The following is a 13,454-nucleotide window of genomic DNA, read 5'->3' as shown; positions in this document are numbered from 1 at the left end:
TAAGTCACCAATATAAAAATTTTATATTAGCAATTAAGGTGCTCAAATAAATTTATTAACAATATTAAAAAAAAAAATTTCATTCTGCCACATTTAATTATTATTAATTTTGTTATTTGTTATAATGTCCTTATAACAATCCTAGTCCTTAATATTCTTAAAACTTTTTTTTTATAAATTCTTCATTTCAAAATTAATTCATAACTTTTGCATAATATAATTTTTGATAACAAGTCTTTTAAATTACAGGACGACGACGATAATTAAATTTTTAAAAAAAAATTTATTTAAACCATTATTATTTAAAAAAAAAAATATTTATTTTTAGAAATTTTAATACTTCCAAATCTACCAAAAAAAAAAAAAAATTATGAAAACAAGAAAAAAATTTTTTTTTAAAATTTATATTTAGTAACATTTTCGAAAAGCTTATGGGCAAAACTGTCATTTTCATGGTTATTTTAGCTTGAATTAATTCTGATGAGTAAAAGATGAACAAAAAGATGAAAAATATAAAAAATTTCCACTCTGATAAAATATTTCGAACTGAATTTTACATTAAAAAACCATTATGAAAATAATTAATTTAAATAAAGTTTTTTCTTTTGTTTTCTGCGTTAATAAAAATTCCAGTAAAATTTATTATTTTATTATTTATAAAGTTGAAAATTTAGAATAAATTCTACAATAATATTTTCATCTTACAAAATTTTTTTTTAAATTACAAAATATTTTAATAAATAAAATCTAAAAGAATTCTTAAGAGGATTAAGAGATAAAGTGATTTTTAAGGTATTTGAAGCTATTATAGAATAAAATGAGGTCAAAGTTTCATTAATTTAGTAATATTAAAGAAATCAAAAAAATTGCATACCACACGGGGTTTGGTTTAAAATTTGTTTAATAAATATTTTTAAAATTTCAACCCAAAATTATTGTAATGATTAAAAATTTTAATTAAATAATAGATTTTAATAATAAACTCCACTAGATTTTAACAATAAACACCATTTTGATTTTTAATTTAATATTTTAATTGTAATATTTTAAATGTTGTCCGAAAATTTGATAATTTCTAAAATCCAATTTTATAGTTATGGCCTTACTTCAGTAATAATAATTGTTCTACATCATTTAATATAATTAAAATAATTAATTTAAATAAAATTAAATAAAATTTAATACTAGAAACAATATTAAATATATTCTGAAACTTTGATAATGCTGTTTTTTTTCTTTAAAACAAAAAAAAAAATTAAACACCTTAATATTTTTACCGACCGTATTGTGTAAACAATAGGTAGGTTATGTGATGGCAACAAATTTTGCATATCGAGTTTTCGGTGGGAACGTACTTCTCCATAGTAGGGAAGTGTAAATAAACTATTTTTAGCAACCTGTCGGTCTGTCGGTCTGTCGGTCTGTCGGTCTGTCGGTCTGTCGGTCTGTCCGTCTGTCGGTCTGTGTGTGCACGCGTGTATCTCAAGTTCGGCTGAACCGATTTTGATGAAATTTTACATGTAAGTTTGTTTCCACCATGGCACGGATCGATCAACTTTTGGTATATATCAGGCCTCGGAAACTGCACTTTTTAGCGGGCCTGTTTTACATTTTTGAACATTTTGAAGAAAATATTCAACCGATTTACTTGAAATTTTATACATAAGCTCTGCTCGATCGTCCGCAAAAATTAGTATATTTTGGAAGAAATCAGGCATCGGCAACTAGACGTTTACTACGGGCCAAATATACATTTTTGTGTATATAAAGAGAAATAATCAACCGACTTCATTGAAATTTAATATATGAACTCCTCGTATTAAAACCATGAACATATAAATTTTTTGGAATGATCAGGGCTCGAAAACGGATTCGCGGGCCGATTTTACATTTTTCACCATTTTGAAGAAAGTATTCAACCGAATTACTTGAAATTTCATATATGAGCTTTGCTCGATCATACGCAGAAATTCCTAACTTTTGGAAGAAATCAGGCATCAGCAACTGGGCGTTTACTACGGGCCAAATATACATTTTTGTGTATATAAAGAGAAATAATCAACCGATTTCATTGAAATTTAATATATGAATTCCCCGTATTAAAACAATGAACATGTAAATTTTTTGGAAAGATCAGGCATCGGCAACTAGACGTTTACTACGGGCCAAACATACACTTTTGTGTATATAAAGAGAAATAATCACCCGATTTCATTGAAATTTAATATATGAATTCCTCATATTAAAGCAATGAACATATAACTTTCTTGGAAAGATCAGGGCTCGAGAACTGATTTGCGGGCCGATTTTACATTTTTCACCATATCCACAGAACAAATTGATGGAATTTCTTGAAATTTGATATTTGAGTTCTGGTTGTTACCGAAACTAACTGGCGAGTATTTCAGGGAATTCGGGTAGCACAAAGCGAAACTCTACTAAGAGCCAAATTTACATTTTTCTAAGTATGTTAACTATAAGCTTATTAATGTCCTAAAAATTGGAAAGAAGTATTTAACAGAAATTTTTATAATATTCTGTAACACTTTCATTTAACTAGACAATACACAATGCGGTCGGTTATGTGCTGACCACATCAGATTTTTTCTCTTTTCTTCCATTATATTTTTACATTTATTTCTTTAATATTTTCAATTAATATCCCAGGGATACCATCAAAAACATTTTTCATACTAAACATTGTATTTTATTCTATACACAATTTATTGTATGTTAACATACACATATATATACAAAACAAAAAAGTACCATAAAAACATAAACAAATTATTTGTAAATTCAAATAAGTCCTGTAGGCCTAACAATCATTTTCATTTTTTACCATTAACAACAAATTGTGTTTATGTACATACAAACATATATAGAGTGATTGATTCTAAAAGTCCAGATAAAATAAAAAATGAAAATTATCGAAGTCACTTATACATACGCATAAATTTTTACACTAAATAAGAAAAAAAAAAGAAGTAGCAAGACGAAATATAGAAGAAAGAGAAGACAAAACGAAAATAGGAACTAGAAACATGAAATGGATCCGATGTGCATTGACTTGAAAATGTTTTTTTTTTATTTTTTTAATCAAAAGATGAATGATAGCAACTCATATTGTGTACAAAAATATATATGGGAGAGTTTCTGTAAGGAATTTTAAGATTGCTTTTTTCTGGTCCTTATTTATGAAAAAATTCCTGATGATATTTTCTTTTTAGAAATTAAAATTTATATGTGAACACATGTTTGTATACAGAGTATAATACAATGTGTTTACAGGATATGGGAACGAAAATGATATCAAAATATCCAAAATGAAAATGACAAACAAAAATATTAAAAAAATTTGTAAGACAGAATCGGAACACACTCAATGTCAAAAATATTCTTAGAAATTAGGATGTCTAGATAATATTTATTTCTCAAATTTCAAAATTACCAACAATGAGTCCTAGTCAATCAAATTAAAAAAAAAAAATTGTTTATTTTTGGTAAAATTGAAGTTAGAAATTGAGTAGTGCATAGTTTTTAATTGCAAAGTTATTATTTAACTAAAAATTTTTTTCTTAAAATTTTAATTATTTTTGTATATTTCAGTAAATAATTTTTAAGATATAAATGAATTCGTGAAATGCAATTTTCTTAATCTGCATAAAAAAGTTGACGAATCCTAAGCAATCATCTTTTACAGTAAATTCTATTGTAAATTTATATTTGCGAATTGTTGGTGTTGTGAGCAGAAATGTTAGAAAAAGTAAAATTTTTTAAAAGCTGGAGCTAGTGTTTATCTGTGGGAAAATAAGTATCCAGTAGCGTAACAACGTGTCTTTTTGGCTTAAGGGTATCTTACAATAACCATGTTAGTCTAATCAAAACCATATCTTGTTTAAATTTAGACCTGTCATAATTTTATTTGAATTAATTCATAATTTTGAAAATTTATAATTTGTTATTTAATATTGTAAAGTTGACTAAAAATTTAATCTTCATTTAAAATAATAATTTTAAATCAATTTTGTGATTTAATATTATTATTTTAAATGTATCCGAGAATTTATCCGAGATTAGGAAAAAAAAACTCTATATTCGCTGACTCCATAAGAAGATTACCTCATCTACAATTTATATTCACATAGTACCAAGAACTCATTGTTTAGGAAAGTAGGGAATATTATTAATAAAAGTACAATGATTTAACAAATTTTATTTTATTTTACAAAATTTTTGTGAGTTTTGGAACAAACAATGATATTTTTTCTTTAAAGAAATTAAAATAAAAACTAAAAACTAGAACGAACTAAGAAAATTTAGAACATAGACCAAAAATTCTAATAGAATTCATTAATTTCTGGTATTTATTTTGAGATTAAAATCAATAAAGTTGGGTCAAACCAATGGTTTGTATTGTAGCACTTTTCCCTTCAACAAGTGAAAATTCTGCTTTTAAATACAGTCTATGTAAACCTATCACACTATTAAAATTATTTTCATTCATATACAAAACTCTTTCTGGGATTGCATATTTTTAGGATGAACGATTTATGCAGTCTTTGAAATAAAGCAAAAATTAATATAAAAAGGGCTTAACATAATGCTCGATTTTAAGGGTTAATTGTGTGAGTTAAGGAAAATAATTATATTTTTTAATATCATGGAATTTACCGTTAGCTTTTTGCGTTTATAGAAATTTGAAAAAACGTGCGATTTCGGAAATATAAGGTGTCAAAAATTCAAATTTTACAAATTTCAAGGGGCGATAACTTGAGAGGGGGTGGAGATGGAAAAAAATTTTCTTCTAACGAAATGAACTATTTGTTAATGTCTAAAAGTCTCTAAAATTTCAAGCTTCTACAAGCTGGGATCTAGAAGAAAAACGACATCAAAAATTTGGAAAAAAAGGACTTTAGATAACGGTAAATTTGAGCGGCCATTTTGTTTTTCTAAAGTTTAACTGTAGTATACCGCGCTAGGGAAAGCAAGCCGCTGCCTTTCTGCGTTTGCAAAATTTCAAAAATGCTTATGGTTTCATTGCAACAAATAGTTAAAAAAGGCCATTTTTAAGGTTTTGGGGGGGTATAACTTCTAGAGGGGGGGAGATAGGTAAAAATTTTGTTCTACGGAAGTAAGTTTCTAGTAAAGATCTATGTACATATAAAACTTCAGCTTTCTATCTTCAAGGGTGTAGAAGTTTTGTAAACAAAAAAAGTGTCCACGGACGGACGGACGGACGGACGGACGGACGGACGGACGGACGGACAGAGTGAAACTAATAAGCACTTTTTTCAAAAAATTTTTTGGAAAAGTGCTAAAAATGACACAACATAATAAATAAATTATAAAAAATTTAAAGGTTTAGATTTTCTATATTTGAAATTTTTTAAAAATGACTGCATAAAATATTTCATAGGTACTCATTTTCGATTTCCTATGTTATTGTCCTTACAAAACAGGGGACAAAATTTTAAATTCAAAAAAATATCAGAACCATGATAATAGGATTGATGTAGCGGCATTTATTCGCCCAAATTTTTTAAAATACTTGGAATTTTTAAATTATTTTTAAGTACCTTCATGAATGTAGATACAAGAATTTTAAACATTTTCGAATGTATAAAACGAAAACCATGATTATTTCGTAAATTTCATTTTATTATCCGGAATTCTGCGCTATTCTGAATAATGAATCAACGAAACATCACATTTGCTTGGACATATTTGCAATGATAGTGGACCTAATCAGTGTATTACCATTAATATTATTAATAGACCATGACAATAATATGCCAATGAATTTTTGCTCAATTGTCTGGATATAAATTAAAAATAGGCCTTACTTAACACAAGAATATTTTTTAATAATTAATTTATTGAAATCTCGAATAAAATATTTTATTTTATTAATTAAAAATAGCTATTTTAATTGTTTAAGTATTTTTACCCTTAACATTTAATTTAATTTTTATATTTAAAGAATTTTATACTTATTGTACTTAACACGCAATCTGTATAATTAATTAAGAACAATAGGTAAAAAGGAATACTAGAATTATTTTAATCATGAGCAATAGATAAAATTAAATTCCAATTTAAATATAACCTAATTATTAAATCTTATTATAAAAAAAGGTTAAGCACACTATAAGTACGCAAGAATTAATGAAAAATGTTAATTAAATTTAAAGTATATAATATTGAAATTTCAAGTGAATATGAAATTATTTTTGAAATCTCAAAAAATATTTTAATTTTACAATAAGAATTTTGGAAGAAATCGTTAAAGTTAATAATATTTCGGGAGCAGTATAGGTTATACAATATTCAAATTTTATAAATGTGAATGCATTTGGTCATAAAGAGCCGAGCCACATGGAACTGATTTATTGATTATTTAAGTTATAATAACAATTGATAATTTAAACATACCCCAGGATATGTTAAAACTTAAAACGTAATTGAATTTTATATTCCCAAACGTTAAATATTAGAGCTTCTTAGCGATTATAGATCGGGAATTATAAAACTGACCGAATAAAACTCCATTATAAAATCCCATTACTAGTGAGCTGTGTTAGGTCACAATTTCCTTCAAAACTAATTAAATTACAATCAGAGTCTATTTAGACTTCAAATTTAACACAAACAGGTAGAACAGTGGGGCGTGTGAGGCATTGTATTTTAATACATATATAAAGCTTTCATTACGCGTCATTATGTAGCTCTTACTGGAAATAATATCGCAGGAATAACAGGGTTAATCTTACTTTTTTTTCCCGTTTTGTACTCATATTTTATTCTTACCCGTGTTCTCTCTTGAAACTATGTCTAATTTGTTGATGTTTCTCTAGCTTTAAAAGTAGAAAGGGATATTATTTAAATTCTTATATTAGTGATTAGAATTTTATGCATATTTCTCGAAAATTTAAAAGCTCTACCAATTTATTATTGAAATCTCTTTAAAAATGCTCAAAGGTAATTGTCTTAAATTATTTAATTATCTTGTTTTTCAACAAAAATTATTATAAAAGAGGTTTGAATTCAAAATTGTAAAATTTCATCTGACCTTTAATTAATATTCACCACTGTATATACACCACATATTACCCTTAATAATAAGTAATAAGAATAAGCTTTAAATATAAAATCAAAGAAAAAAAAAATTGAAACTTAAAAACTTTTATTATCAGTCATTTATAGTGTAGAACACATGTGCTCCACATTTTTAATATCTAATCAACACCACTTAACAATAATTATAAAATGTAAGTGCAAAATAATAAATCTGTTTATTATAATAGTAAATATAAATAATAAACAAATTATAAAAATAGAATTAAATTATATTTGAAAAAAAAATTTAAAGAGCACTTCAGTCTGGTAGAATGTAGAATTTATTTTAAAATAAATAAATATTAAATATTATGAAAACTCTTCAAAAAAAATTTTTTCATTCTAACCACTTCAATTAAATTAAAATTAAAGTTCATTTATTTAAAAAATTTAAATGACTTCAATCAGACATTTTGAAAATTATTTATTTTATTATTTTCAAAATTATTATTATTACGATTAATTATTTTTAAAAATTTCAGAAAATTACTTACAACTGTTTCAGGTAATTCCTGATAATATGATTCACCGCTACCACGTCTTGAACCAACACACATTGCACGTCTAAGTAATCTTGATAATATTGAGCATAGACCGCATCTTTGCATTGCACCATCAACTGAACCTTGACGTGAATTTAAAATTAAACCACCAGAACTAGTCGCCACTGTATCAACAGTGGCGCTAGTCGATTGCTGTAAATCACTCGTCGTACTTGATTGTGTTTGAAAACGATGACATAAAGTTATAGTACCACCTGTAATAGTAGCAGCAGTAGTACCAGATATTATAGTAGAAGCACCTTCTGTTACATTAATATTAATAAGATTTTCTTTTATTTTATTACTACTACTACTACTACTACTGCTTGTATTAACAACAACAACGTCACTATTACCGCCACCAAAATTACTACTACTATTATTATTATCAACAATATTAATTGAAATAATATCAGAATTATTATTTTTTATTTTATTATTATCAATATTAAAATTACCACAACCAGTTATTGTAGAAATATAACTATAACTACCGGTGGCAGTAGCTGTTGTTATACAACTTGTATATATTATATTTTCACTATTATTTTTTACTGTTGTTGTTGTTGTTGTTGGATCAGGAATTGCAATTGATGATGTAGATATTGTATTTATTGCTGTTGTTGTTACTAATTGTACATTACTATCATAGTATTCAGTTATAATATTAGAATTATCATTGGTATCATCGATTAATGTGGGCGGTTGATTATTTGTACCAGTTTTATTAAAAGTGCTACTATTATCACTGCCGTTCATGAATATTTAAGCACCCTTTCTTATTATTTTAATTATTTTGATGTTACTGAATAATGATTTTATGTGTTTTTATTTCAATAATTTTTTTCTTTAAAATTTGATATATTTTTTGCAATATAACAATTAATTATTCAATTTTTTTGTTTTCCATTTTTTTTTTTGTTCATGTTCTTAATTATGTATTAAATCAGTTTTTGTGCAATACATTTTGTGGTGAATCAGAATCCACCTTTTTTTTGTGGTGAATAAGAGTAAATTTTTATTTAATTCTTATTTTTTAAAATAAATTGTCATTAAGTTGAATAATTATTTTGTATTAATTAAATTACTTGTGTAGCTTATCATTGATACTTAATTTTTTGTATTTTAATTAAATTTTAAATATTTTCTCTTTTATATTAAATGTTTAGTTTTTTTTATTTGCAGTTGCTACCGTTGCTCTTTCATAAATATGCTGCCATAATAATTATTACAATAACATTTGATTATTGTTAAAATTTCATTAATAATGACGACAATATTGTTATATTGATATTGATTGTTTTGTCGATTATAATAATTTTTGTGATTATAAAAACGATGAATCAAATCCATATACAATTTAAATTAATTTTTGTTTTTTTTTTTCTTTTTGGCACCAGCAGCAACTGCAAATTAATCACAGTAGCTAATTTTGATTTACATTTAATTTAATAATTGAGGTTTGAAATTTTTCATAATTTTTATTCATAATTAAGTTTGTGATTTGATTTTTCTTTGATTATTTGTTTATTTTTCCGCTTTTGGTTCGGCTTTTAATAATTTGAAAACTTTTATTTAGAAAAAAAAAACAGAATATTGTTTTAAGATTTTTGAGTGTCACTGTATCAGTCACTCTTAATATATAGAGTTTGGTAATTTTTTATACAAAATTCATATTGTATTTTAGAAAAAATATTTTTAGTGTGCAATATTTTATTTCACTCTTTGTTATAATTTTTTAAAACTCTAAAAAAAAAAATTGCAAAAAATTTTACTTTCTGTTCCTTTTTTAAGATCAACAATAAAATTGTTATATTAATAATAAAACTGTTATATTGATAACAAAACTGTTATATTAACAATAAAACTGTTATATTACAAAAATTGTTATATTAACAAATAAAACTGTTATATTAACAATAAAGTTGTTATATTAACAATCAAACTATTATATTAACAATAATATTGTTGATATTCAAAGATAACATTCTTAATGAAAAGAAATATGACAGTTCTGCCGTAAATAAAACTTTTTCAAAATGTTGTTAAACTTATATGACGTATATTAAATATTAAATTTTAACAGCTATCAAAAATGTTAGAGCTTAGCTCACGCAAGAGTTAACAATAAGTAGATTTTGCCATAACGTAATTAATTTTCTTACAAATAACTCCAATACAAATATATATGATATTATACGCTCTAAAAAAAAATTTATAGTTCAGGCTCAAATATTTTTTTTTCCTTCTTCACTCCTAGGAGGAGCATAGGGCTAATGCATGATATCTATCATGCCCTAGTTTCTATAATCATAGAGAGTTAGCTAGGTAGGTGACTAGCCTGCCGTACTTTTTATTTATATTAAATATTTCAGGTTTTATTAATGTTTACTGTTTATTTTTCTTAGTCTTTAGTATCGAATATTATGAATATTTGAAAATTACTTGTATAATATATTTATTGAAATGCATATTTCAATTATATAATATTGAATATATTTTATTATATAATATTGAATATATTTTTTATAGTGACCTGACCAGGGTTTTAACCCGAGACCCTTCGATTAAAGGGCCGGTGCCATAACAACTGCACCAATGGTCAGGCTCAAATATTAACAGAATATAATTAGTTAGTTAAAGAAGGTATTGCTGCATTATTGGAACAAAATATCCCCAATAAATTAATTTATTTTGTACTTATAAACAAAAGTTATTTAATAGAGTGTTGTCAAGTAAACCTGATTATTTGATATAAAAATTAATTTAAGATTTTTTTTAAAAATTATCTTCATAAATAAATTACAATGTCAGATAGTTGGTAATTCATCAGAAATCATTAAAATCTTAATTAACAAGGACAACAACTTAAGTTATAAGAAATGAACACACAATTAAAAATTATAAAGATTCAATTTCAAAGTTTTAATAATTTCCGATAAAGTTCTGTACAATAAAAATAATTTTAATTTAATATTTTAATTTTCCGTTTATATTGTGAAAAATTTTATAATTTTACAAAGGCACAATGCACAAAGAAAGAGTTTACAATATTGAAAAGGAAAATTAATAAAAAATTAAATCGTTCAATGCCTTTTACTTTTTTTTTAAAATAGTTTAATTTTTAATTTTACATAAAAATTTTTATTAAATCTTAAATGATTAACCTAAAACCAGTTATTCCTATTTCATATTAAACACCACAATAATTATTTAATATTAAATATAAGTGTATAACACTTTAGAAAATACCACTTATGTTATAAGTTGATAACAATTTTAAAGCCCCTATTTTCACATCTTTTTCTTTTAAAAATAAAAAAAGGGAAAAAGAGACAAGATCAAAAAGTAATCCTATTTTTAAATTGAATAAACTATTAAAGGTATTATAACTATTAAAGTTTTAAATACTTTTAAGTATTTGAAATTAAAAAGTAAAACAAATATTGTCACAATATTTTATTCTGTAGTAATGTAAATTATATTATTACAAATAGCATACGTGTAGGTATATAGGAGTGGGGGCTGAGATTATGAATATCATTCGTAACTATTCATAAAATATTATAACAGATATGCTTATAACAGATATGTTTTGTAGTACTATATCTTATATTTTAGCAATGAATTTGAAGAATATTACTTGTACATTGTATTTATATGATATGGGGAAAAAATTTCTATGTATGGCGCTGCTTTCTAAAACTGCAAATACTTTCAAATTACCTAATTTTTCTAAATTGAGAACAAAAATAATTATGTATAACAAAAACTTAAATTGAACTTAAAGACCGGGATTTCTCCTACCGCGGTCTGTAACCAGAATCTGTAAATTTTCCTCAAATATTTTTAAAAGTATTATAACTGCACAATGGTGTGTACACTATTGTCGAGAAGTAATTTAGTTAATTTCTGAACAACGAATATTTCTATACATACTTATATTTTTTTGAAAAGACATAATCATATACACAAACACACTTATGTTCTCATACTACAATAATTCCCATATAAATTCTGTTATATACGATAATAAAATAAAATAAAATATAAAAAAAATTATTTTTTTGCTCCTCAAAAATTAAATCTTAAATAAGAAATAAAAATTTTATTAAAATATTCAATATATATATCACATATATATATATGTATATATAACATATATGTTATATACATAAGTAAATAATATTAAAGAAAATAAAAAGATTTTACATTAAAAATTTGTTATAATTTTGAATGATGTGAAATGTAATGAAAGCGATAAGCCTGATAAGTCGAAAAGAACAAATCCTATTAATTCCACCATTATTAAAAATAATGATATACAAATCACATATTCATATATATATAGACATATTATATTAGTTTATATGTAAATGTATGTATAAGACATTAGAAAGGGGAAAAAACAACAAAATAAAACCAATTGTTCAAAATGTCATCTTATAGCACATATAAACATCAGTTTATCATACTTATATAATATGATACATACATACATACGTATAAATATAATATAAAAATTCTTTATTGTGCTATATGATAATATTCTAAAACAAGTTTAGAAAATATACAGAAATTGAGGGGATTTCCATTTTAAAATCTTTTAAAAGGCAAAAATAAACTCTTTCAATTTTTTTTTTTCGTAAAAAAAAAAAATGGAAATTTTATTTTTTATTATTTTGTGCACAAATATACTAACATGGTTATATTTCTTATAGTATTATAAAATATAAATTATAAAATATATTGATAATAAAATAATATTATTATTATAAGGAAGCTAACCAGATGTTTTCAGTTGAAAAATAAAGGATTTGTAAAATTTAACAAAATAAAATCTTTTTCGAAATAAAAAATTTTCTTGTATAACACGAGAACCATTCGATTTTTATCATATTATTTATTGCATAAATAATTCAAAATGATATTAATAAGAAATCGGATATGCAGTAAATCCTTTTTGATCCTTTCGGATGTTAAGATTAACATTGAAAATATTAAATTGAATTTGATATACGAAATAAATAAAGAAATTAATATTTAAAAAGCTACAAAATTAAAATTTTTTATTGTTGGAATTTCTAAAAATGCTTGAAAGCTGTAACAACTGAATTTTTTAAATTCCAAAATTTTGTAAATATTGTAGAATAGTGTTAATTTATTATAGATCAAAACTAATGAAAAGAAATTTCAACTCAAAAATGAATTACTCTACAAAACAATGTGGAAAACAAATTGCTGCGAATTTCTTCAGATTTTCGTAGCTCAGTTAATAGAGTTTCCACAAATTTTTCTGACTTAACTCATTTCTTTCGTATTATTCATCTGTACTGCAGTTATATAAAAAAAATATTCTTTATTTATTACAAAAGTGTAATATTTTGCATAATTTAACGCAAAAATTATGTCTGCTTTTCGTGACCTAAAGGCTCAAAATTGTCCTCATACTAAGATATAATTTACATTATTGTTTCTCACATCGTGTTCCGTATTTCATTTCAATTGAAAAGATTTAAAAGAAATAGAAAATTTAAGACCATTTTACATATAATTTGGAAGGTCTTTATAAAATATTTTTTAACCTTTCTAAGAGTATTTCCAAGAGTATTGTAAAATCCCATTACATTACCTTCCCATTTTGAAAACTAAAACTATATTAAAAGATTTTGAAAGAGTAGAGGCGGTAATTTTTATTTATAGGTTGAAATTGATTTAGAATGACTTTCTTTCATAAAAATTTGTCTATTCTGAATAGATTATAATAGTATTTAAAATCATTAAAAATTCAGT

At 24.1% G+C, this 13,454-nt stretch overlaps 1 protein-coding gene across 2 annotated transcripts in view; it reads right to left on the bottom strand.

The window, feature by feature from the left end:
• The window catches only part of LOC129609033 (probable serine/threonine-protein kinase DDB_G0272254), a 70,916-nt gene extending 62,134 nt beyond the window's left edge, over positions 1–8,782 (bottom strand). For both annotated transcript variants that reach the window (XM_055520870.1, XM_055520871.1), the window contains exon 1: positions 7,614–8,782. In XM_055520870.1, coding sequence (XP_055376845.1) covers positions 7,614–8,420 — 807 coding nt within the window. In that variant the 5' untranslated portion in view covers positions 8,421–8,782. The remainder of the gene's footprint in view (positions 1–7,613) is intronic.
• Positions 8,783–13,454: the final 4,672 nt, after the last annotated feature.

Source organism: Condylostylus longicornis, unplaced genomic scaffold (genome assembly GCF_029603195.1).
Source record: "Condylostylus longicornis isolate FDR11 unplaced genomic scaffold, ASM2960319v2 ptg000038l, whole genome shotgun sequence".
NCBI classification, from domain to species: domain Eukaryota; kingdom Metazoa; phylum Arthropoda; class Insecta; order Diptera; family Dolichopodidae; genus Condylostylus; species Condylostylus longicornis.
This window is presented reverse-complemented; position numbering and strand designations above follow the sequence as displayed.